Source organism: Diplotaxodon limnothrissa, linkage group LG11 (genome assembly GCF_057381915.1).
Source record: "Diplotaxodon limnothrissa isolate DT_005_m linkage group LG11, D_limnothrissa_male_GT1.1, whole genome shotgun sequence".
Lineage (NCBI taxonomy): Eukaryota > Metazoa > Chordata > Actinopteri > Cichliformes > Cichlidae > Diplotaxodon > Diplotaxodon limnothrissa.
Window position 1 is genome coordinate 11,777,478 of NC_140606.1, and position 26,633 is coordinate 11,804,110.

General features: G+C 39.4%; 3 protein-coding genes across 5 annotated transcripts in view; 1 reads left to right on the top strand and 2 right to left on the bottom strand.

The window, feature by feature from the left end:
* Window positions 1-6,219, bottom strand: part of bckdhb (branched chain keto acid dehydrogenase E1 subunit beta) — a 79,238-nt gene extending 73,019 nt beyond the window's left edge. The window contains exons 1-3 of the mRNA XM_085365101.1: window positions 5,930-6,219; window positions 3,552-3,629; window positions 3,290-3,358 (exon numbers count right to left, since the gene is read on the bottom strand). Coding sequence (XP_085221227.1) covers window positions 3,290-3,358; window positions 3,552-3,629; window positions 5,930-6,107 — 325 coding nt within the window. The 5' untranslated portion in view covers window positions 6,108-6,219. The remainder of the gene's footprint in view (window positions 1-3,289; window positions 3,359-3,551; window positions 3,630-5,929) is intronic.
* Window positions 6,220-7,501: 1,282 nt separating this feature from the next.
* On the bottom strand, window positions 7,502-16,519 carry ttk (ttk protein kinase). 3 transcript variants are annotated; one of them, XM_085365104.1, is made up of 24 exons: window positions 16,432-16,519; window positions 16,127-16,349; window positions 15,938-16,044; window positions 15,703-15,846; window positions 15,436-15,547; window positions 15,272-15,353; window positions 15,039-15,154; window positions 14,770-14,857; window positions 14,511-14,619; window positions 14,182-14,404; window positions 12,333-12,439; window positions 11,632-11,775; window positions 11,342-11,502; window positions 10,967-11,112; window positions 10,581-10,707; window positions 10,198-10,290; window positions 9,927-10,084; window positions 9,638-9,789; window positions 9,394-9,518; window positions 8,365-8,439; window positions 8,092-8,268; window positions 7,823-7,919; window positions 7,653-7,738; window positions 7,502-7,570 (listed from the first exon to the last, which is right to left on the bottom strand). In XM_085365104.1, exons 1-24 carry the CDS (start codon window positions 16,517-16,519, stop codon window positions 7,502-7,504), a joined length of 3,009 nt encoding a protein of 1,002 aa, XP_085221230.1. The 3 variants fall into 3 exon arrangements, with proteins under 3 accessions (XP_085221230.1, XP_085221229.1, XP_085221228.1); XM_085365103.1 differs by having other exon boundaries at window positions 11,342-11,511; XM_085365102.1 differs by having other exon boundaries at window positions 11,342-11,511; window positions 14,182-14,407.
* Window positions 16,520-17,783: 1,264 nt separating this feature from the next.
* On the top strand, window positions 17,784-25,255 carry ebag9 (estrogen receptor binding site associated antigen 9). Its single transcript, XM_085365105.1, has 7 exons — window positions 17,784-18,070; window positions 18,393-18,487; window positions 18,801-18,891; window positions 19,018-19,173; window positions 21,976-22,086; window positions 22,465-22,556; window positions 24,635-25,255. Exons 2-7 carry the CDS (start codon window positions 18,405-18,407, stop codon window positions 24,750-24,752), a joined length of 651 nt encoding a protein of 216 aa, XP_085221231.1. The 5' UTR covers window positions 17,784-18,070; window positions 18,393-18,404; the 3' UTR covers window positions 24,753-25,255.
* The last annotated feature ends 1,378 nt before the right edge of the window (window positions 25,256-26,633 follow it).

The window sequence follows — 26,633 nt, forward strand, 5'->3', positions numbered from 1 at the left end:
AGAGAGGAATAAAAACAGCTTTGCTCTCGTCACTGTACACAAGGATGAGATGGAAAATAATGATCCCTTTCCAAAAGGTCAACACTTCTGACGTCAATGAAAACAAAAAGGCAGCGCCCGCTACTGTAGGGTGCGTTTGAGACTTCTCGCCATTTCCAGGCTGCATACAAATATCCACCGAAAATGTAAACAAGAAAGGAAATCTATTGACATCCAATTAGCCAATCAGCCTTGTGAGAAACGAGGAAAACAATTAAATTCTGTTGCTGCACACACACAGTCAGTCTCCACGCTTGTGTTATGGAGTGGCAGAGTTTAATGGAAGACAGTGTGAGTTGCTATTTGGGTGCTGTTGCCATGTCATTAGACATTTGTGTACCCAAACAGATTTACTACTATGGTGGTCAATGATACAACCAAACCAAAGTGGTCATCTTCTTTTAAATAATACGTCATAACTGAATGACACTGTGGAGACAAAAAAAAAAAAAACAACAACTTTTTTTCCTCCTTTTTAAATGCCAAACTACATTTTTCTCCACAGGTTGAAACTGAAAAAAAAAAATTAAACTTTACCATGCAGGACAGCCAAATGCAGAGCATTTCCACCAAGCTGTTTTTTATTAATGTGCCTTTTATTCTAGAACACAAGTAAATAATTTTAATACTTGTCATCAAAACCAGAAACAAATGCAAACATGCTAAGTCACGAAGCATGTGGCCTAACTGTCCACTGAAACTCGAACTGCTCCAGTGGAGTCGCAAAACGTAATGGCAGGGGGGAGGGAAAAAAAAAAAAAAAAAAGAGTCAAAGGGGGCCTGCGAGGTGATTCTAACCTTCCTAAAATCAGTGCTTTAAACAAAACAGAAACGCCAAGTTTCCCACATTGCTTCAATTTATTCGCTTGAGGTTTGATTGGCACTCTTTTAATTAAGTCATGTCTTGTTCTGCGGTGGCCCACGAACAGCATCTGTGTGGAGAATTAGCTCCACCAACTGTTTCTCTGTGTGGCCAACTCTTAATAGTCATTCAACTCAAATTCAGGGAAGACATATTAATTAGTGTTGGCCTTTGAAGATTTTCTTGATATTTAATTAAAATATGTACTGCTTTTGGTTGGAAACTTGACCACAGCCTGAAAAGCACAAGAATAAAAAACAAAACAAAACAAAAAACAAGCTCAGCAGCTTCTTCAGTTTAAGACCAGGCAGACATTGCCTCATTTTAACCACGAATTAGTCACAGAACTTAGACTCTGCAGGCTCAAATTCGATTTGTCATTCAACACAGTCTGCAGGGGGCTCCCTATCTCAGTTTTCCCACAATTCAGCATTAATTAACCCTAATGAGCTGTAATAACATCAATGGGATGCATCAAGGTTATACTCACCGTCCCTAAGAGTGGTTCCGCCAGAGGTCTCTTCTTTTTCAAGGAAGAGACCTCCGGCAGAACCAGAGGAACCTGGCTGTCTCTTTAATACAGTACTTTGAGACAGTTACTGATGTAAATTCTTGTGAATCAGATTGATCTCAATGAACGGACCTGTTCTGACCCTCGTTTTAGACAGCAATGTGCCACAAGGCATCTATGAATTATGGGTATTATAGCAGACTTATTAAGCTATTGCTCATTTTCCGTCACATACTGTATATTATGTTGCAGTGGTGTTTGTAAATATGGCCAAAATTTCAAATCAAGAGGTCAGCATCTGTGCAAGCAACCCTTGACTGCTGGAAGCTTAGGCTTAGCTCTGCTGTAAATGCTCTATTTTAGTATTTTTGTTTCCTACTCTTGGCTTTCTATGACATCAATAAGGTCCCTATCAGGTCCCTAATACGCTGAGCTGATATAAAAGCCACAGCTCATAGTCTGTCCAATATAAAGGTGAGCCGATCCTATTCAAAGTGAGGAGTCAGGTCATGACAAAAGTCCAGTGTGAGTACACTGTTACCAGAGAGGTTGCAGGATTAAAGCTGAACAGACAACAAGTGTGGAAACAAAAACAGAAAAAACCCAGTCCTCACATTGCCTGGCAGTCTGTCACAGGTTATATGGACACTTGATTAGAAATGGAACAGAGGCATCATTAACATTATTATTGACACCCGATATTTTCTGACTATTACAAGTTAAAATGTTGACTGTCAGAGCTGTAGAGCAGCAGCTGCAGCATTACACTCTTTAAGGATTTGGATCTCAATGATCAGGCAAGATTAAAATTACAATTTTCAAAACTTTAACAATATACTGTTAATGAATTCAATAGTTGTGATAAAAACGATTTTTTAACTGCTTAAACAAATATAATAGTGGATGTCACAAAACAGTATTTATGTCTGTGGAGCTCTGCATTTCAGTGCCAAAAGTTTCAGTATATCTTGTCCACTGACTGCATTATACATTACACCTGTGCTTCTCCGGCTGTCACTGAGACTGCATACAGGCCAGATCCTCTTCACCAGGATCTGTCTGAACGACCTGCAGGATTCTGAGTGTGCTATTTAAGAATATCAGAAAACTTCAGAGAAAATAATGAGCCCCAAAAACAAAACTTATAACAGTGAGCTTCATACTATATCAGCTCATTGTAAGGCTTCCCCTACAACGACTGACACGTGTGCCAGTAGCTCATGCTGGTCCTCTGGGTGAAGGCTAGGCAGTACCTGGCCCTTCCCAGAGCAGTGGGTGGTGAGATTCTCAGCAGTGTTTTGCTGCCATCTAGTGGCAAAAAAAAAAATCACACCGACAACAGGTTACTAACATTTTTTTTCCTTTCAACTATTCAGGTGTCACTTTTGAGAGGGATTCTTAATGTCTACCGTGCATTTGAAGAACCTAAAGACAAGTCAGTCTTTGGTCACAGTGTAAGATTTAGCGGACTTTGCACTATTTCCAAGACTACAACGGGGCTCTTTTTGAGATTATTTTCCATGATGCTCGTAATTGTAATAGTCAAGGTGAAAAACCTTTAAACAATGGAAAAGAAACAGAGGGAAACAGAATGGTTACTCAATACTTCACAATGCTGACAGAGCACCCATTGTTCAGCTGCCTGAACTTCACCTTCCATGAGCCAAAACAAGCAAACGTCAATGAGGAAAAAGGCTGACTTAAGACAGCTCAAAATTATGTTCCTTACCACCAATATACCAACCAAGAACAACTTAAATTAGGAGGGAAAAATTTTTATGATTTTTTTGTGATGCCGTGCATTGGTACGCATCGCTGAAATCAGGTAAACCTCGTTTGTTTTAAGGTCAGCGTTAAAATAGAAAGCAGCATCTTACCATATTTGTCCCTCAGCCCCACTGTGCATCGGAACACTCCACCGAAGGCGACATCTTCCCCAAAGATGACTGCAGAGAAACAAGAGTACAATACAGTCAGCACCGTTAGTGCTCAAGTACGCAAGAGTGAAAAATACTGAAAACTCCTTAGATTAAGCCACTTTGGATGTTTTAGATTTCAATAACTTGGACAGCTTGATTCATACTTTCATGATTGTTAGGCAGCCTGGAGGTTTACAGAGTGTGTCTGCGTGCCTTTTACCTGCGGTAGGATCGCTGGCCAGAGTGTTGTCCAAGGCACTCGTAATGGACTGGAACAAGTTCATCTTCTGGGTAGGACCTTAAGGTGAAACACTTAATTTAAAAAAAATGAAGAACTTCACACATAAAAAAATACGTGTCTTAATGGTTTTACACAACTAGGCCTCAACTGAACAGGTACTGCAGGAAAAACACATCAACTGTGATTTGATTTCCTGTTTTCAATGGAGTACACACTGTGTTACAAATTAAAGAACACAAAAGAATAGCATGTTTTCAACAAGGGCAGGAAAGGAAAAAAAGCAAAGAAAAAATGATACAGCATGGTTTTACAATATTTGATTACAATATATTTTTGCAATTTATTGTATATTTTATATTACAACATTGCGATATTGTATTGACGCAGGCATGCCAAATATGGATATTTTAATAAATAAATTAAAGCACAACAAAAAAGAGGGCTCAACTCGCTTGAAAGAAGGCAACCTTTCTGCAATCATTCTCAGACAGGTTGTCGAAGGTTTGCAAATAACTGCTGTTTAATTTATAAACGCATACAGATTGCCACCATGTTGCCATCAATCTGGATGAATATTTATCAATGAGCACAACTCGATAGGACCTGAGCCAACTGGCTACCAGCTGGTTGTATTCTGGTTATATTCCTACAGAACAGGAAGGCTGATGAGCACAAATGGAGTAGTGAAATGTGACTTTCTGTCCATACAGACAACAACAGATATGTGATTTATGAGGATTTATAGCAGTTAATTGCTGTATTTTTAAAAACATGTTCAAGAGTTGGCAACTTGACTTCACTGAATTGCAGACTGATAGTAGACTGACACCATCTTTTTTTTTCCAACAACAAAAAACAAAACTAAAATCTGATAACATTATTTTATTGGATAAGACAGATATTGAAAAAGTTTAACTCTGAGTACATAATTTGCAGTTGAAACAATTTGAAATTGAACTTTATGTTTTGAAATACTCAGCTTATTGCAAAATGTTAAAAATTTGGATTAAAGTATTGTGATAATATTGTATTGTGGGGTGTCAGGTGATTCCCACCTACAATTTTCAGTACCATGTTGTGATTCTGGATCAAGTAAAAGTATATTATAGAATAAGCAATCGGCTTAGAGCCTGGGACTAGATCACACTACAAGGAAAAATTAAATACATTTTTAGTTACTTCCTTAGTAGCAGCAGGTAGCTTTGAATGTTTTATTTTCTCAGTTTTACACCAGGTGCCCTTCCTGAGCCAAGAGACAGTGTCTCCTCCCAGCATCAAACCAGAAATCTTTCACTTGTCTGGCAACAAGTAAGTCGAGGGCTGTTTTCTGCAATGGTGTGTGCTATTGCTTTGTTATTTCAGCATTCATTAACCAGGTAAAAAGACTGGACCCATTTACAAGAAGTCGTATGAACGCTGTGGCTATGAACCCACAAGATGCACGAGCTTTTCATGTAAGTGAAACAGAGCATCCTTTGGGGGGCCTAAACAAAGACACTGCATTAACCTCCTTGGACCTGGCGTCCACATATGTGGACATCACATTTTGGGTTATTTAGACCAAAATACTCAATTTTGCTCTACAAGGGCCTGATATCCACTTACGAGGACATTATACTGCTACTGTTCTATCAAAAAATTTAAACGAATATCCTCATACGTGGCTCTTATTTTCCTTAAAAACAAAAATAAGGTAAAAAAAAAAAAAAGAAAATCTGGTAATTCTTTGTTTTTACATTCATCGGGCCCCAATATGCCCAAATATCAAAGAGAAATTAAAATGTATGTTGTGGAAGAGTTCGGGTCTTAGGAGGTTAAACATAAAATGTCCAAATCCCCATTTTGGTTTATTCTAGAATAAAATAATGATAATAATAATAATAATAATTTAAAAAAACACCACCAACAACACACTGGTGAGCCTTGCCGTCAAGAGTTGAGGATAATACTGTAGGATCCTTTCCATGATGAGGACAGCTTCACAACAGCTTCACAAAAGGACGATGAAGGTGGAACTCCAGCAACACTTACGGGAAGATGAACAACATGACAGTATGTCACAAGACCCTGATGAAGGCCAAAAGACTTAAAGTCTTCCCTTAAGTGTTGCCGGAGTTCCTGCATTGTGAATTCTTTCATTCTCTCCATGCACCTTGGAAGTAGGTGAAGTTGTGCCAGAAATGTTTTTGCTCTGACTTAACAAGTAAACAGAAGACCCCACGTGCAGCTGTTTCACGCCCTTTAACCATACACGGTGTAATTCACGGTGACAGCTCATTTCTCGGTTGAACTGAGGACATTCCAGCGGTATCAACACGACCCGCTCCCCCATGTTAGCCGGTTAGCCAAACACTCACCGTACTGAGACGGGACGGGGTCAGGCTGAAAGGTAAAGTGTGCCGCATGCCTTCGTTGTGTTTTTGTGCGGGAGCTGCAGTTCGGCGACAGTTTTAGCAGCGTGGTCCCCAGGGAGCCGGGAGCGATGGAAAGTTTCGAGTTTGCACCTCGAAGGAAGAGCCGAGCAGCAGCCGCCATCACTGTTGTTATAAGTGAACAGGGAGGGCAAGATGAACCTACGACTAAAGATCGTCTATTAGAGCAAGCTCCCAATTCTAGCGGAGGGAATTGTTTCGCTCCCGATCAACTTCCGGGACTTTCCCAAAAGCTTCAGTAAACGACGCTGAGAGATTTCATGCTAGCTTGTTTAAAACAAATATTGCTATACTCATTAGAATACGAGTAGGAGAGACCCCACTCTTTGTGATTTCTGGGAATGGTGGCGGAGTGAGAGCTCTTTTCTTCCTGCCTCAGCCTCAGCGAGTGAGGCCGTGATTGGTCAAAAGGGAGGGTGGTGTGCGCAGTACGTACAGGTGTCTAAAATCGTTCACTAGACGCAGTTTCAGTTCTACGGAAGAGGATTAGGGCCACTGGGGGAAAAAAAAAGTGGGCACGTCTTTTTTTTTTTCTTCTTTTCCTGAATTCTGAGAAAAAAGTCAGAATTCTGACTTTGATCTCAGAATTTAATTCTTACTTTTTTCTCAGATCTTTTTTCCCCAGTGGCCCTAATCCTCTTCCGTACAGTTCCCTGTGATGTAATTCATTTATATATATTCATATGTATTTCATATATTATTTTATTTATCAACTCACGGTACAAATGTATAAGTATTTTTTACAATAGTATATGAAAATTTCTACATTTGTGTGTAAAGCATTTGTATTACAACTCGATAGTATTACTGCCCTCACAGGAAGAAGCTTCAGGTTCAAGAAAAAAAGTTTCTACATGTCAATGGAAAAAAACAAAGCACAAACTCTTATGGTACAATATAGTATGTTTATTGTATTATACTATACTGCACAAACTGATAAGCCAAAACATTAAAACAAACTTAAGTGAGTAACACTTAGAGATTCTACCATTCGTGTGGATTTCTGAAAGGTACTACCCACATAAATTCTGTTGCAGACCAAGCACATCCTGTAATGGCAACAGCACTCCCTGAAACTGCTCAGGAAGGGTTCAAAAACACACAGACAAAGTTTTTTCCTGATCTCCTCAGAATCTGAAACAGCATTCACAGGATGCACTGAAACAAGCCAGTCAATTCCCATGGGACTGAAAGTCCATCCTGCAACCGACAGGATCCAAATGAGCCACTGCCAAATGTCTGGCATCTCTGACTACAGGTCAGAGCTTTTGGGGGGTTCTTTTGGTGATTTAAACAACACAATACTAAACAAGTAGTTTTAATGATGGCTAAATGGCTTGTGCTTATATTTACTAATGAGTAAAAATGAAACAATGTGCTATTTTGTTTCAAGAAAAACAAAGATATTGCTTTGTTTATCTCACAAAAAAGGGAAACTTTAGTGGTTATGAGTGGTTTAAAAGAACCAAATCAGCCACAACACATTTTCCAGGGCAGTTAAGATGATGACTTTGCACACTCTGCAACATCCAGCTTCCTGCCACTGCTGCACATTCTTGCCAAATTCTGTGACGATGAGAGAGCAAAGTTAGCGCTTCAGAAACTTGTTTAAGAAGTCTGAGAAGAAATTTTGGGAAGTTATTCTTACATTAGCAGCTCGAATGATGCTGTTTGGAGACTGGAGGGCTGCGAGGTCTGTCAGGATCTTCTTAAGATCGTTGTTAGAAGGATATTCTGGAACAGAGTACAGGTGAATTTCTAACGTTAACCTGGCATCTTCTTAGTACACAAACTTGTTACTGATTGATGTACATGTACCGTGTTCAGGTGATGCTTGTGGTTTGAGCTGCAGATACGGATGCTCCAGCAGTTCTGCAATGGCAATTCTCTCTCTGGGGTTTCGTACCAAGCATCTCTGGTAAAAGGAAAAAAAACAAAAAACAAACAAAACAAAGGCTGAATATTTTTATTTTACATGACCTCAGTAACACTTCTAATAAAGACTCATCAACAATTGATTGGACAGATTCTCATTTTAATGTGTGTAAAACTGTAACACAGAAGTCCCATCTATGGCATCGTTTCACCTTCAACACATCGAGCAAATCCTTCTCCGAGATGTCAGGAAACTCTATTTTATGGGAGGGATCGATGATGGCGTGCAGCTTGCTGATCTGGTTGGTGATGCTTTGGAACGGAGTCTTCCCGTAAGTCATACAGTACAGAATACATCCGAGGGACCACACATCACCTTTGGGGCTGATCTGTTGAACAAAATTAGCAGAAGGTGTCTTACCTACTGTTGCATTCTCGGTTTGGTTAGTGACTCTGTCAAATCAGTAAAAACGAAAGTAACACACCTTTGAGCGTGCTTTTCCTGTCTGGGATGACGTGTCTTTGATGGCTTCAGGGGGCATATAGTTCAGAGTTCCTACCTGTGTTGACAAATGATTACGTGTTACACATGTTAAGCCATTTTTCCCAACTGATTGACATCCTTAAGCTGAGCTGCAGCTTCAACTTATTTAACAGAACTTAAATTAGAAAACTGTCATTTTCTGTTGTCCCTCACAGTATGCTCATTTAGAGTTGCTTTGCATGGTTTGAAGTTCAAAATCATTCTTCTGTATCTTGGTGCAATCCCTGACTTCATCCAGTGTCTGAAGAGTTGCCGTTTTAGCTCTGCTTCAGCCTTCCTCTGATTAGCATTTTTACCCAGTGAAAAGCCGCTCACTAGATATTCTCTCTCTCTTTCCTTTAAAGACCATTCTGTTTTTTGAACTTCAGCAGGTCGTTTCAAAGATGCTACAATATACTTAGGACACCACCCCTGCAGAGATTTTGATTTATTAAAGCAAAAGAAGAAGAAGAAAAAAATCCTCAAAAAAAAAAAAAAAAAATCCTCAAAAAAAAAAAAAAAAAAAAAAACCCCACACAGGTGAAATAAATTTCTTTAACAATGGCTCTGTTGCTGTAACTTTCCCAGTAGGCCATGATCACAGGCCGACAAGCATCTGGGCCGCACCTTAGTGGAATGCACTTATTCATCATACATCTGTGTTATTAATTCAATGTGCTTTTTCCTGCGATGTCAAAACATCTGCTGGTCTATTGGAAGAAATGACCGTGGCCCTCCATCTATCTTATCTGAAAGACTCTGGAACAGATACCATTTGTAGCCTGGGACTGGAAGTATGCAGACATTGACCATGCTAACCAGAAAATGTCTGACTATCAGGCTATACTGGACAGTCTAGCACAGATATCATCACCCCTCTAGAGTCCACCAGATTGTTTTCCAGCAATTTCATTCCTTTGTAGTTTGATTGCTTGGGACCCAAGCTGACATGACACACGAGAGTTTCAGTGTATTAATTAGTATGACTTACTTGTGAATCCTTCATGATGCTCGTTACATCTGGTTGGATTCTGTTTGCGATGCCAAAATCGATCAGTTTCAGCGAAGCATTCACTATGACGAAGTTAGCTGGTTTCAAGTCGCTGTGGATAATTCCTATACAGAACACACATGCAGTGGTTAGAAGTGACCATCAGTTACTATGACATTTATGACATTTGAACAACACTGAAAGTGGTAGTCAACTGATAGTGGGAGGCACAAGAGAAATGAACCGTGTTTGTGGATGGTGTGGACGGCCTCCAGCATGTTCTTCCAGTAGAACTTCCTCTCTAGAGGGTTCACAGTTTTGCGCTTTCGCAACCAAGTGTTCAGATCCAAGTTTCCACACTCCATCAACATGTAGATGTAGCTGTTGGTTATTTCACTGAAAGAAACAAACACAACCCACAAAAAACACAACCATCAGGACATTTATTGAGGCAGAGATGTATACTTCAGGTAAACAATAGAAAAAAGGCTGCCTAATTTAAAAAATAATTTCTGGATAGGCTGTGCACTCACTAGTCATAGAGCTTTATAATCTGGTCGCTGTACTGCTGCAGGTGGTTCAGATGTTCAATTTCATTTTTGTAACTCTCTATAGTCTGGGCGTCGGCCTCCTCGAGGTTCACATATTTCACTGCATACAGCTGCTTTTTATGATCGAGCACCTGGTAAACCTGGAGGGGGAAAACAAGCAGTTGTTTAAAATACAAGATTAGAGGCCGACTGGACTGTCAGACTGTGGTGAAATGTTTTTGGCATTATGGGAACTCCTTAACACTGTTGTTACCTTACTCGATCCCCCGCGTCCAATCATCTTCAGAATGAAGAACTGCTTCCCCTTAATCGTAATGGATTCATTGGACAACGCACTGAGGGAAGCCTAAAATGAGATCCAAACAAAGATACAGTTTCCCATTAAAGTTGAGAGTAGTATTTAAATTACTGCTGATATTTCCAACTGACTGAACTCTGTCTACTTGGCATTCAAGTAACTGTTTACTGTTCAGTCAAGCTGGGAAAAAAAATGTTTATACTATCAAGTGCTTTTCCCCACACACATCTAAAATCTTTAATTAAAAACAAACAAAACAGCAACAAAAAACTCCACAGTATGTTGTTGGTTTTTTTTAATGTATAAGACAAAACCAAAAGGAGGGCATGAACATATACCTGTGGTGTCTGGGCACACAACGTTTGATTTAGAGGTGTGCATGGCTGCTGAGCAGGCCCAGCTCTGTGTGCCGCTGCTGCAGAGGAAGACACTTCAGGGCCTCTCTTTACAACAGGAGTAATGAAGCTGAGAGGGGACAAATACAGGCATGCAGAGTGTGACATTTTATTTCAATAGAAATATTCTAGAATACAAAAGTATTAGCTTATTGATTTGAAGTAGAATTGACTTTTAGCGCAACTTTTTAGCACCCTACAATAAAGCATATATTTAAATACCGTTCCCAATGGAAACTAAAGAGCAGAATTACAGATATGAAAAAACACTTTTGCTTATGCTGCATATTTAAAGAGAGATTTCACAAATACCCAAGTCAGAGTATTACCTGTTAGCAGCTGGATATCTATTGCTGTTAGGCGTTTCGCAGACTGTTTGTGAGTTAGCTTTGGATGGAAGTTGGAGGGATGGTGTAAGGAAAGATTCTGCCAGACGAGGAATGGGTCTAGGTTCAGGGGGTGTTGTCTGTTTAACCTTATAAGGGGAAAAAAAAACAACAACAAAAAAAACGTTTAAGGTTTTGAGACATAATCAAAATAAATGTTTACATACATGTTCTAAGTGAAGATAATAAACACCCACCAAGTCTTTGGATATTTCACAGGGAAGACATAAGCTAACACCAGCTTGCATGTAGAAAAAAAACAAACTAAAATCAGTGTATCTAAAAATTTAGCAGTAGATTTAAAAAGGGCCATCAGACCTCAGGAGAAACATGCCGGTTGATGGAAGTTGGGATCTTCCACTCCGATAAAGGCTCCCTGCTCGCAGGTTTAGGCTGCTCTACCGAACGTCTGACAGGGACCCGAGCAGGAAGCTGTACTTCCTGGATTCCACCACATGCAGACATTACGGGAGCACTTGCTTGCAAATCTAAAAGAAATTTGGAAAATATATAATGCATTTAAAAAATAACAATGTATTTAAATTTAATTTAAATTTAAAAGCATGTTCAAGTTTTGACCCATACAATGAACTGACTTAGATCTCTACCTGTGGGAGGGTCCTCCTCACTGGTGGGCAGTAGCCGTTTCTCTCCAGCTTTAAGGTTATGTATGGCCATGTCCAGGAGCTCGGCTGGCTTCGCATTTAAAGTGTGGGCTTTGTGCAGAATTGAAGTTGCTTTGTTGACATTACCTAAAAAGAGGATAGTAGGGGCATAAATAAATGGCACTTCAATTATGTTTTAATGAACGATTGATTGATTAGTAGACATTCTTATGGCTAAACAACACAAAATACAGACAAAACTTTTCACTCGCTAGCAAATGTTTGGCATGCATTTTGAATAAACTATGCAGACATAGTGATCCATCGATCAGATCTAGACAAAAATCATGTTCCTTCCAGGTGTATATGGGACCTTATTGTAACAGATTACACTGAGATAGACATTTATTAAAGACATTGTGATTACTGATTACAATGATCTTTCTGTAATAAAGTTACACTACAGCAACTGGCTTCAGTTATGGCAATACTGTTTTTCTAAAGCACCGACTTAATTAGTTGCTTTTACAGCAGTACATTGCCGCTCTGGACTACCTATTATTTTTCCAAAGTGGTGCCACCTTTAAATTTAAATTCTTCAAGGAGGAGTCTTGAAGTTGTGCAAAACAATGTCCTTATTTGTACGAGTTGCTCCTTATTTTCAGCTTTTTGTTTTGAGAATGTGGTTCCAGAAAATTACATACCTTGAGAGACCTCAAACTGGGCATGTGCTATGTGGACAAAGGCAAAGGCTTTGCAGTTGGATCTTGCAACTATGAAGTGGTCCTGTGCTTCATCTGGATCCTCGATCCTCCAGAAGAAAAAGGAAACAATGATACACTTAAAGAGCAGTACTGATAGCTATCATTTGGTTGTGCCAATGCTTTTTTTTGGTGGGACTGAAAGGCTATGTGGACAGTTGACAGCACTGCAAAACCTTGGTCTTCTGTCAGTGGGTTTCATGATGTAGTCACCTGAAATGGTTTTCACTTCACAGTTGTGCCTTGTCAGCGTTTCACTGTGTAATTTCTTTCCCTCTTAATGGGGTTGGGACCATCTGTTGTGCTGTGCAGAAGTCAGGTCGGTACACAGCTGACAGCTCTATTTGACAACTGTTAGAATTCATATTATGGCAAGGACAAATCAGCTAAGTAAAGAGAAATGACAGTCCATCATTACTTTAAGAACTGACGGTCAGTCAGTCTGGAAAATTGCTTAAACTTTGACTGTGTCCTCAAGTACAGTCGCAAAAATTATCAAGCGCTATGATGAAACTGGCTCACACAAGGACCGCCCCAGGAAAGGAAGACCAAGATTCACCTCTGCTGCTGAGGATAAAGTCATTCGAGTCACTAGCCTCAGAAACCACAAGTTAACAGCACAACAGATTAGAGCAGATAAATGCCACATAGAGTTCTACTAGACACATTTCTACGTCAACTGTTCAGGCAAGACTCAATCAGGTCTTTAGGGTCAAACAGCTACTAAGAAAAGCAACAAGCAGAAGAGATTCGTTTGGGCCAAGAAACATAGGGAATGGACATTAGACTAGTGGAAATCTGTGCTTGGTCTGGTGAGTCCAAATTTGAGATCCAAATTCAAGATCTTTGGTTCCACCTTTGGGTGACGCAGAAAAGGTGAACAGATCATCTCCACATGCATGGTTTCCATCGTGAAGTACGGAGGAGGTGGTGTGATGGTGTGTGGGTGCTTTGCTGGTGACACTGTTGGGGATTTACTCCAAAATGAAGGCACACTGAACCAACTTGGCCACCACAGCATCCTGCAGCGACATTCCATCCCATCTGGTTTACATTTGGTAGGACCAGCTACCAATTAAGATGGTTTGGGATGAAATGGACCGCAGACTGAAGGCAAAAGGGCCAACACATGTTCAGCATCTCTGGGAACTCCTTCAAGACTGTTGGAAAACCATTTCAGGTGACTACCGATCATTTCACAACATTTCAAGGAAATTTGCAATAAAGATATAAATTATATTATGTTTTATCAGTGATTGCAGCTTGCAGGCAGAAGATTTATTAGTTAAAACAAAATGCATTGCCTTTTCCATCTTTGTTTTTCCAGTGACAACCTAATTCAAAGTGTGAATTTATTGCCACAAGGTGCTAGCAGTACCAATGCAACCATAACGACAGCATTATATCCAGAGGATAAGTCAAATGTAAGTGCAAAAGCAGCCCAGGTAGTGTATTCCTTGTAACTCCAAGTAAAAGTATAACTTAACAATTTTTAATTTAACATAAAAAAAATAAATAACAACCTTGCAACTCTTTAGGAGCCACATAATAAGATTCAAATCTAAAAATCTTGTTCCCACCTTTAGCAGAAATTTAGCAGAGTACTGTGCTTTGTTGAAAGCTGTTAAATTAGGAGGCTGGCATGTGGCTGAGACATGCTTGGCTTTGTCTCATTGTTTTGCCCACTGAGAAACATAAACGCATGGCTCCAACGAATCATTGATATCATGATTTAACACTTTTATAACAATTTATATTGGTATTATTGTGAATGATATGATGGGGCACTCACCCTTTTAGTTCTGCATATCGGACTAGTATTCTGGCGTAGGTGGCATTTTTGCTGTATTGTCTGACTGGCAGCTTGAAGAAGACTTTAGAGTAACAGTCCTTGAGCTTATTCAGAAGGTTGATGTCTGTGTGAGGGTTCCCTCTCTTCTCCAGGTTAGTCAGGTATGCCCAACATGACTCGGGAGAGTTGGAATTGACGACCTGATCGAAATTGTAAGTTACATCTGCTAGAAAGGAAAACAGTCATGAAAACAGAGAAGGGGACACAGTGTCTTTCATTCACACAACTATAGAAAATAAGATTCCACATGGAAATATGTAATGTAGTACCTTCCATTCTTGAGGCGTTCTTTGTGTAACATGTGTGAAGGAGAGTTGTGGTTGAGTCTATGGCTGCCTGGTCCTCCCAGGTGGATTTCTCTGGACTAAGAGCTGGTTGCTGAGAACACACACACACACACACACGCACAAAAGGATTCAACATTTCTTTCTTTGGCTCAAGCTAAGGTTCTTCACACAACAGATCATTAGAAACGAAAGCCACCAAGTGTGGAATTTGAGAGGTACAAATACGTTTATTTGTACTCACTTGAACACACACTATATCCCGATCCACAGCACTGTTCTTTGAGGAGGATAGCCCAAATATTGGGTTCATATTTGAACCAGATGTTTGCCTAAGACAGTGACACAAATTAAGCATGAACACTACCTGATATAGGTTTCATTGACACTGCAGGACATTACACGCAAAGTAAATTCACTTAATTACATATATTTCAATTGTATTTCTCAGATCATCCCACCCCCTGCCTACATTCACTACATTTTAACCAAAATAAATAAACATAAACATACCTGGACAAACTTGTGGGGATTGATGCATCGCTTCCTTTGGAGACCCTGCTATTATTGTAGTCATCATCATCATCCTTTTCTGGGATAGAGAAAGGTACTATGGGAACTCTTGCTGGCTACAAAGCAAAAATGTAAGAGCAGAACTTGGGATCCTCAAAGACCTTTTGGTAATGGGTAACACGGAACAGTTTCAAGTGAAAAAACAAACAAACAAACAAACAAACCCCACAGACCATTCCAACTGCTCTCTTGCGCTGAGATCCTGTCCTCCAGCCTGGTAGTTGGTCATCTGGTGCTCCACCAAGGGAGTCCCTCCTGAAGGACAGAGAACAAAAAATGTCAGATGTTCCCCCTTAGAAAAAGCCTTCTGGGAGGTTGAGAACCACTTTATTCTTACCCCGAACTAAAAATACTTGAGAGCTGCAAGTCACCTGTCCCATCTGACGTTCTGCTTACTTTTTGTAACTCTGAGCCTTTTTTGACAGAGTCCTGTGCATCACTGTTTGGTACTGACAGAAAGAAAACACAAAATATTTAGAAGAGAAAAGCATGATTGGGAAAAGGGCATTATTACATTTGAGCTCTATTGTGACTTTCTACTGCTGGACAGTCAAGTCAAACAGCAACATGTATATAATGACACAAGATAAACATGAATGCTCACCTGGTAAATTTTCCTTATCCTCTGAACTCCATAGTTGTGCTTTTCCATTCTGAATTCTTCGCAAAGCAGCCTCCAGCTGTTCTTTCGGTTGGGCACCCACCTGAACAGCATTCTGCAATATGTAGATGCCTCTCTTTGCGTTGCCTGGTAAAGTGTTAGAGATTAAATTAAATATTCTACATAGCATTTCTTGAGAACTGGCACATGTTTTGAAGGACAAACATCACATGTCTACCTTGAGAAATCTCAAACTGTGCATGTGCAATGTGGACAAATGCAAAATTCTGGCTGTGGGACCTTGCCACGTTGAAGTTAGGCTCTGCCTCACTGACATCTTGAATTCTAATAGAAAAAAAATAAATAAATGACCCAGTGAATGCACAGATGAAAATATAATTAAACCAAGAACAGCATTTCTACTCACGCTTTCAGCTCTGCAAATCTGACCAACATCCTTGCGTAGCTCTCATTATGACAGTGTTTTCCCAGTGGCATATTGGAGAACACCCTGGTATAAAAGTCAATGAGCCTGGTGAGGTGATTACTATCCAAGTGAGGGTCTCCTTTTTTCTCCAAGTCCATCAAATATGAAAGACATGATTCGGGTGAGTTTGAGCCAATGACCTGGTTAATATTGTCTGTGTCATCTGTAACAAGCACAAAGTGTCACAGTTATGCACGGCAATGCAGACATCTGGCATACATGACTACTTGTTAATCCTTTGTTACCTTCATTGAGATACTTTTTAATTTTGTTAAGCTTTTGATAAAGCATGGCAAGTTTCTGCTTTCTGTCTGTGTGCTCCTCTTCCTCCATCTGAAATGATGAGTTCAGTCAACACAAATAACAAATGAGCCCAAATGAATATAAGCATTTTGCTTGAATAACAAGAACACAAAATCCAGCACAGAAAAATGCAATTTAATGTTAATATGACGCGTTTATTAACAGTTATTAATAATGGGGAGCTAGGACTGCAGACATTTAAAAAGAAATCCAGAGCTGTTGTTAAAGGAGTAACCAACACTGAGACAATTCTCAGTATTTAATTAACATTAAGTTACCAGTTTTGTGTGATTTCTCATTCTAAGGTGAGGAATACCTAGAAGGTACTATATGCTGACTTGGTGAGCAGCAAGAAATAACCTAGATAACAAGTTGAAGACAAGTTACTGAACAAATGCTTTCCTTATAAACCTGGATAGCTTCGTGTTTACAATCGGGGCTAGCTCATTTTCCGGCTAGGTAGCATGTAGCAATTTTGCTCAAGATAACTTGCTCATCAAATCTCCCCACTGTGCCGAAGACTCGCGCACTCAAGTGAAGTTAAACACGCATTAGAACACTTTTAAAAACATGACGTTAAAGTGCAGTAAAGCGAAAACCATCTCACCGTGTTTAGGCCTGCCACAAAAAAGTCTCTTGCGACGGGAATTACAGCACAATACACAGGGAAAAAGGCTCGACTTCAACTGCCAGATTTCAAATATGCCGCTTCCGTTGGCGTTGTGTATTGATTGGGTCTTTGTGATGACGTCACGATGCGTTCAGTTTACAAACAAGCAAGACGACAATAATAAAGGATAAATATAAGGGAGACGCGTGTCTCTCTAAACGTTTTTTGAGAAGTATCTATAGATATTTACCAGCGCGTTGTAATTTTTATAAATACTTCTAGTTTGTATTTTGAACGTGTATAAATTGAAATATGCAAATATTTTTCAAGAAGGGGCTCAGAGCCGATGTCTGATGTAATCTCGCTGTCCTCATACGTGTCCTGTATCACCCTCAAATACTTGTCTACCACTTTTGACTTCCTCATGCAATACCACAGTTCCTTTCTTGGCACCCTATGATGCTGTATATGCTTTCTGTAGCTCCACAAAGACACTGACCTTCTCTATATGTGACCATCAACTCTCTCAAAGCCAGCATAAAATCTGTAGTGCAGGTTCTTCGCCATAAAGCCATACAGTGCATGTCTTCTCCATTCTCTCCTGTATTACATACTCTCCCTTTTTTTTCCAACAGCACTTGAATACAGCACAATCACGCTTCCTGTGTTTCTGCTCCTCCCAGTTCAAAGATGGCAGCCATGGGATAGAGACGAGAGACGACACAAATTTAGGACTTTTGTCATGAAACAAAACTGGGTTGCGGAGCTGATACCGCTATTGTTTTGACATAACAGTGAATTAAACTGTCACCGCCAATGTGTCGTCGTAGGAATAGTTTAAAAGGGTTCAGAAATATGTTTTCCTGTGGGCTAAGCTAGCAAGCAGAGGTTAGCAAATAAATGAACTTGTCTCTTCTGCCACACAAGAAGGAAGCAGTTGCCTTTCATACAGTCTATTGGCATCTTATAAGGTGAGTTTGTATCTTTTTTATGATTGTAGAGACGCATATTTTATTAGTAGGTACAGCTCGGTTGTTTTCATGAGTAAAGAACTTGCATTGTTAACGTTAGCCTTAAGCTCGGTCTTATTCTATGGTGAATAAATACGGGTTCGTATTTCAGTGAGGTGCTCGTGGCACGGCTCTCGAGATTAAGCGTTTATAAACGCTTACAGATTTTGTTTTCGCGCAGTCCTGTGTAAATATTCGTCTGCTTTGCTGCAAGTGGAGCATACAAGTCATGTCCGTACTTGCAAAATCAGATGCAGAAATCTTTCCTTTTCTTTCCCACCAGCTCAATTTCATCATGGCCATCTCTCAGTTCCGTCTTTTTAAGATCTGCACATGCCTAGCCAGCTTTCTTTCTTTCTTTAAAAGGTTAATATGCAGGTAAGCACAAATGCATTGTCCATTACAGCATGTATGAGACCTTTATCTTTACACTACTACGATATTTTTGAAAATAAAATAGGAGATATGGATTTAAAAAATATTGTTCTAGCTTTATGAAACTCACAGCAACTCACAGCATTTACCACGATTTTTGCATGCATCAGCACCACAACTAGAGATCCTTTTTTGTGCATGTGCTGGATGCAAGGTTGTCACAATGCACAGTAAAGAGATTTGATTGTGGTGTTCTGTAATGTGCAGTTTCTGCTTTTTATAATAATGGAGAGTTTAATTTCATTGTGTAACACAGGACTGGAAGGGGCCGCAAACTCAGTGGTGATCAAATAACTCTCCCAACAACAGTGGATTTTTCATCATCTGTACCAAAACAGGCATGTACTGCAGCAGTCATCAGCAACTGCTTTGAGAAGAGGCTGCCATACAGGAGACACAATTTTCTTGTTTTCATGAAACAAATAACTTTCAGGCACTATTGTGTTTTTATTAGTTTATTTTTGTCTGCACAGCCAGAGATTGAGGAATGGAGCTCTTGGGATGAAGAGGCTCCTACAAGTATTAAGATTGAAGGTGGCAACGGCAATGTCTCCCCTCCACCCAACGATGTAGATGAAGAGCCGGACTACTTCAAAGACATGGCTCCCACCATCAGAAAAACACAGAAGGTATGTCTGCAACAAGTCAAAGCAGTTTGTGCCGTGTCTATGAAAGTGTATAACCCCTTTAAATTTGTCTTTTATTAAGTAAACTTCACCTGTGAGGCTCAGCTCCTTAATTGTGGTGAACTTTGACAATGTTTGCTGAGTATACACAATTATACCAGTGTAAATATGACAGAAAATAAGGTGAAGTGTAATAGGGCCACTCTATGTCATGGAATTTATAGTTTGTTTATGTGGTTGGCTTTTTTTAACTGAAGAGTCGTAGGTGTCATTACAATGTCAGAGATGGAAAAGCGGTTATTTTTGTAAATGAGGAAAAACTGTAATAGCAAAAAAAAAAGAAGCCGTGACTATTGTGTTTGACGTAAGCAAACATGATACAAAATACAATGAAGATGCGGAAAAAAGTTGCCGCTTCAAAGGGAAAGGCTACTATTTGTTTTCCAACTGTTTTAAATGGATCCATGCCACAGAAAATTCTAAGAATAATATTATAACTGTAGCTGGTGTCAGGCTACTTACGAGGGGCTGTTAATAAAATGTATATTCTATTAGAAACTTAAGAGTAGCATCTAGAAGTAATTTGCACAAACAGTGTCGATCTTAGTCTTTGTTTTTTACTCAGTTTAGAAATGGGCAGATGTAAAACAAGAGACACGCAGTGCAGAGTTTCAATTATGTATTCCATTGCAATATTAAAACTTTAGCTTTGATTTCCTGTAATAACAAGAAATGGCATCTAATACAGTGGGGCAAAAAAGTATTTAGTCAGCCACCGATTGTGCAAGTTCCCCCACCTAAAATGATGACAGAGGTCAGTAATTTGCACCAGAGGTACACTTCAACTGTGAGAGACAGAATGTGAAAAAAAAATCCATGAATCCACATGGTAGGATTTGTAAAGAATTTATGCGTAAATCAGGGTGGAAAATAAGTATTTGGTCAATAACAAAAATACAACTCAATACTTTGTAACATAACCTTTGTTGGCAATAACAGAGGTCAAACGTTTACTATAGGTCTTTACCAGGTTTGCACACACAGTAGCTGGTATTTTGGCCCATTCCTCCATGCAGATCTTCTCGAGAGCAGTGATGTTTTGGGGCTGTCGCCGAGCAACACGGACTTTCAACTCCCGCCACAGATTTTCTATGGGGTTGAGGTCTGGAGACTGGCTAGGCCACTCCAGGACTTTCAAATGCTTCTTACGGAGCCACTCCTTTGTTGCCCGGGCGGTGTGTTTTGGATCATTGTCATGTTGGAAGACCCAGCCTCGTTTCATCTTCAAAGTTCTCACTGATGGAAGGAGGTTTTGGCTCAAAATCTCACGATACATGGCCCCATTCATTCAGTCCTTAACACGGATCAGTCGTCCTGTCCCCTTGGCAGAAAAACAGCCCCATAGCATGATGTTTCCACCCCCATGCTTCACAGTAGGTATGGTGTTCTTGGGATGCAACTCAGTATTCTTCTTCCTCCAAACACGACGAGTTGAGTTTATACCAAAAAGTTCTACTTTGGTTTCATCTGACCACATGACATTCTCCCAATCCTCTGCTGTATCATCCATGTGCTCTCTGGCAAACTTCAGACGGGCCTGGACATGCACTGGCTTCAGCAGCGGAACACGTCTGGCACTGCGGGATTTGATTCCCTGCCGTTGTAGTATGTTACTGATGGTGACCTTTGTTACTTTGGTCCCAGCTCTCTGCAGGTCATTCACCAGGTCCCCCCGTGTGGTTCTGGGATCTTTGCTCACCGTTCTCATGATCATTTTGACCCCACGGGATGAGATCTTGCGTGGAGCCCCAGATCGAGGGAGATTATCAGTGGTCTTGTATGTCTTCCATTTTCTGATGATTGCTCCCACAGTTGATTTTTTCACACCAAGCTGCTTGCCTATTGTAGATTCACTCTTCCCAGTCTGGTGCAGGTCTACAATACTTTTCCTGGTGTCCTTCGAAAGCTCTTTGGTCTTGGCCATGGCGGAGTTTGGAGTCTGACTGTTTGAGGCTGTGGACAGGTGTCTTTTATACAGATGATGAGTTCAAACAGGTGCCATTCATACAGGTAACGAGTGGGGGACAGAAAAGCTTCTTACAGAAGACGTTACAGGTCTGTGAGAGCCAGAGATTTTCCTTGTTTGAGGTGACAAAATATTTATTTTCCACCCTGATTTACGAATAAATTCTTTACAAATCCTACCATGTGAATTCATGGATTTTTTTTTCACATTCTGTCTCTCACAGTTGAAGTGTACCTCTGGTGCAAATTACTGACCTCTGTCATCATTTTAGGTGGGGGAACTTGCACAATCGGTGGCTGACTAAATACTTTTTTGCCCCACTGTATATAACTCTATTTGTTTGTTTTTAGCAAATCTATTTGTTTATTTTTAGCAAATTCTTAACTGTTGTCTAAACCAAGAAGCATGACATAAATATTCTGTAGGCATCCAGATACAGTAAAGAGTAAAGGTTTTGCTATTAATGCTTTGAATGCGATCAAATGTTTCTTGTGATCCAAACCCATGGCTTTTGATTGAAACGTCTTCTTTTGATACATAGCCTGATAATTCCTGCAGCCACTGATTAGAAGTTGTTTGAGTGCAGAAGTAAAGTGCTTTTAAAATGTTGGGTTTGTCATTTCTAGACATACAATTTTTGTAGTGTAACAGTGTGATTGCTTGAAAATCTCCCATTCTCAGCTTGTCCTTCCTATTAATAGTTGAGCAGCGATTCAACATTAACTCCTTTTACTTTGACTCTAAGCTCCTCTTCTTTTTTTCTGGTTTTCATATTGAAGATTGTGTTGAAGAAAAGGGAACCTTTGAACTATCTGGTGCCTGATGGCTCAGCAGGCTTCTCCAGCAGGTTGGCAGCCTCTCAGGATATGATGACTTTCATTCCCCCCTCAGTAAGTTACACTATTGTTGGAAGACTGTTTATGTTTTACACTCTGTATGCTAATAATTGTATAATTATGCAGGAGAAGTTGTTGGCCATCAAAGGAAAGCAAAACTTGTTTTATCAGTAAATAGGCTTGTGAAAAAAATTATTAAAGCTGCAGGACTTGAATCTTAGAAAACCCAAATGTCAGAATGACTCAGTAAGCCTTCAAAAGAATGCACCAATCCCCTTCTCTTATTCCACTGATTCAGTAAATTTTGATGCAGTTTGCAACACTCTTGTGTGAACTGACGTTTATGATGTATTAGACATCAAAGGCTCCCGACTAAAATGTTATCATAGTGTTATCTCTGTATATAAGACTGCAAACTGTCAATTTCCACAGGCTGAACTGGGTGAAATGGACACCTGGCAGGAGGACACAAATGCCTGGGAGGATGAGTCTGATGCTGCCTGGGAGGCAGAGGAGGTGCTCAGGTAAATGGGTCAAGAGTTCATCTGCTTCTATATACAGCAAATACCAGTTTGCTACCTTAACTAACCAGTTATGACACAACAACAGGAACAAGGAGTGTTTTTTATGTTATTAACCATGTTAATATACAATTCCAACACATTGTCATTGAACCCAGATTTGATTGCAGTAAAGACTGAGGAATGCACAACAACAGGTTTCATGGCCACATACAACAATCTGTCTGTATTTACACAGAAAAACATTTTTTACAACACAACACAGTTGTAAAAGATTATTATTCACAATCCTTGTGTTAATGCACACCAGGTTATAGTTGGATTTCTTAGCTGTCATCTAAATGACCCCAAGTAGATGCCTCCTGTGAAATGCTGTTTTTTATTTTTTATTTTATTTTTAATTGTAATTTTTTGCAGACTAGGGGGAAATTATGTTAAACAAGAGAGTGATCAAACCTTTTATTATGCAAACACATGGGTCCCTTGCATCTCTTCCTCACACCTCCTACCAGTGAGGACAGAGGTGTCTAAACTGAAAAATAAGAAATCTTTGCTTCCAGTCTTACAACAGAATTTCTTAATCTTGGTGTAAAAAACATAGATTGTTAACATAGCTGGTTATTAGCAGTTAATTCATATTTAGTTCCTCTAGTTTCCTTTAGCTTATCCTCTATTACAGGGGTCTCAAACTCGCGGCCCGGGGACCACTTGCGGCACACGTCACCGGTGTTTGCGGCCCTTATATTGACTTAGAAATATAATACAGTTTGGTCCTTGAAGTTACTTTTTTTGTTGGGGAGTATTTATTTGTTGCTGAGTGCAATGTTAAAATAAGTTCTTTTATAAGCAGAAAATTATCTAATATGAAGGCAATATGGGCAGAGAGTACAAACATATGTTAGTTCAGTAAGAGAGTTATTTGTAAAGAGAAAAATTTTCGCTAGCAGTCAAAAACTAATGTGTACACTTATGCCTGCATTTTTATTTTGTTAAATATGAATAAAATTATAGCAGAAGACCTTTCACGCGTGTGGCCAGAGAGAGAGTACCAGAGTACCATTATGTGGTAGTTCAATGAATGGCTTCAGTTAGTTAAGAGTGAGGAAAAAGAATTGCGTTCACGTTTGCAATTTTGTCTTGTTATACAATATATTAAAAGGAAAAAAAAAAAACCCCACTGTATTTTCAGAAATATTTTTGGGTGTTTTCTTGTTTGTTTGGGGTTTTTTGTACTACTTGAACACTAAAGTGGATTGCCAATGAGATGACAGTGCCAGCAGTGGCCCACAGCTCATATAAGTTTGACACCCCTGCTCTAATAGATGGTGTTATTTGTTCAGATTAAAAAAACAAACAACAACATAGCTCTATAAAAGTATTTTAATTTTTCATTTGTTTTTATCTCACACAACTCAAAGAAGTCTCGTGAGCCCATTATGCTCGCCGTCTCTTGTCCTCGTGAACGGCACTGCACGTCAACAGTGGTCTCGCATCCGCTGCCGAAAGCTGCACTTTGGCATTTCGGTTGTTTGTGCACCTCACGTCTTTGTAGTTAGAACACGAGTGTACAATGTTGGGTTTTTTTGTTTTGTTCTTTTGGGAGGGGCAGGGGGTTATTGTTGTTAGTTAGTTTTTTGTTTTTGTACTGCTATTTGATGATCACTACAGATGTTCAGGTATTCACAGATTATACAGATACAGATGACTTTGTGGGAAACCCCAAACAAAAAAAAACTATTTCTTTGCTTCTGGTTTTGACTTCTCTTCCTATGCTTGCACTGATGTGGAAGATTTGTCTGAGTGATGACCTATCATTGAGTAGAATACGCCAGCCGGTACTCGCACCCTCAGTGCAGTCATCACTTTTCTAAATGTGTATGTTCATTTCATGGCCACCAGATGGCAGTGTTTGATAATACTTTGTCAGCAGTGGCACAAAAAGCAGGGTTTTGTTTTCCCCCATTCTCAGCTGACCTAGCTTTTGGTGACATGCTTTGGTGTGACATCACTTCCTGTCACCTATTATTTTTATTATTTTTTTTATACTATAATTTTGTGTTTTGCTTTTGTTTTTTAAACAGACAACAGAAGATGGCTGAGAGAGAGAAGCGCTTCATGGAGCAGCAGAGGAAAAAGATGGAGAAAGAAGCCCAGAGAATGATGAAGAAGGAGCAGAAAATTGCCGTCAAGCTCTCATAACATTTTAAAGAGGCTCACTTTTGAGCAATTGGGGGTGGGGGAGGGGCAAAGATGCTAGCTCTGTCTTTAAAGTCACCAAACCTACCAGGATTCTTACTGTACACTACTCACATGTTAGCAGATTGTCCTCCTCCTTTTTTCCACCAGCAGCATTTTAGTGTGTTTTCCATCTGCAGCGGCATAAAACATGGCAATGTTGAGGGCAGCGGGTATTCTCACTCTTCATGTGGCAGGGTCATTTTGGTCTTTAAGGGAGATTTAAGGGAGATTTTGTTAATACCATCCAGATCATTTTAGGTTAAAGGTCAGAAGTGGCTTTCTGAGATAATGATTAAATCTGTTGGAAAATCTTCCATTTTGGATTTTCCAGGAACATTTGTAAATAAACCGGTACTTGTGCTACCTGTTGAAACATACACAGGGAGTACATTTCTCTCTTTTTTTGTAATTTTTACAACCTCAAAAGGCAAGGACGTCTAATTTATTTTATGCATCATTGAATACCAGTGAAATCCCTTGGTTTGCTTGATTTTTTTTTTTTTTAAATATTTATGTCTTTGTCTGACAACTGATCTGTTCGCTGTTTCTTTTGGTTTTTTTTGTTTTTTTTTTAAATGAATGATGCTTTTATATTTCACATTATCTCCCTGTGCTGTATGGCCCTTATTTCGCTGGAAATCTGCATTAAAATGAAGGCTGGAAATTTTCAAAGTGCGTGTGGATACATGATGGTAGACTAGAACGTAGCCAATGCAGATGTTAGCTGTGGGTTCCCATGGTAATCTCACTGCATCTCTCTGCCATTGACTCATTTTTGTCAGCCCTTAATATTGAAGGAGAATTTCCAGTGATCGATGCGTCTTTTTTTTCCCCTTTTATCTTGGGGGAGGAAATCTTACTCTGCTGTTAAATAGTTGATGAATTGTCTGCAGAGACCCAGTACTTAAAATACATGGGTCATCATCACAATGGACACTCATACAGTAATCTTGGCAAATAATAGGCTGATGGATAAACGTTTCCTAGCACATCATTTTAAGTAAGTGCTTCTGACTGAGCATCTTGTTATGCATCATTGTAATGAAATTCCCAGTCAGTGTTGTCATGGAAACATTGGCAAGTGCAGATACAGCATGTGTTCATCCATGACTTGTGATAAATGGTGCAAAGCAAGTCAAAGAAGACATATCTGGGTTAATATTATTCAATGATTTACTGACAAATTTTCTGTTAAAATTTCAATGATAAAATGAATATGAAAATAATTAGAGCATGAATAGATTCAAGAATGAAATTAAAAGCAGGTGTGGATTTATTTTCTTTGGAAATGCCCTTTCCCCGTTATTTTCACTGAGAAAGGCTGCATGTCATGTTTTCCTTTTTAAATTTTGCACGTCGTGATTTCTTTTTTTCAGAAATTAATCATTAAAATCCTGTTTTCACACATGCTTAATGGTAAAAATAGCAGTGGTTGAGCACAACATAGGACTAATATAAAGTAATGAGTCCAGAGTTGACAAATTGTATCTCTGCTGTATTAGACCTACACGGGTTTTTAATAAATTTTGATTCATATCTTCGACTGAAGATAATCTGGCTACGCCTGATATGTAAATAGTAAAATAACTCCAGCAACCATTGTGGGAAAGGTAATAATTTTTCATGAATACAACCTTTATGTTCAGGCTTTTTCACTCTCTATGAGTGTTTTTTAGGTGTCGGCCACTTGGCAAACATCTTGTTTCTACAGTGAAATAAAACTCTATTGGAAAGAGCTCTGTAAAATGTTACCATCAGTGATGGTCCCCAGAGGATGAACCTTACCAATATCTCACTCTGGTTTTTATTGAAATTTGTCAAGCTATTGGTGGAATTGCCAGT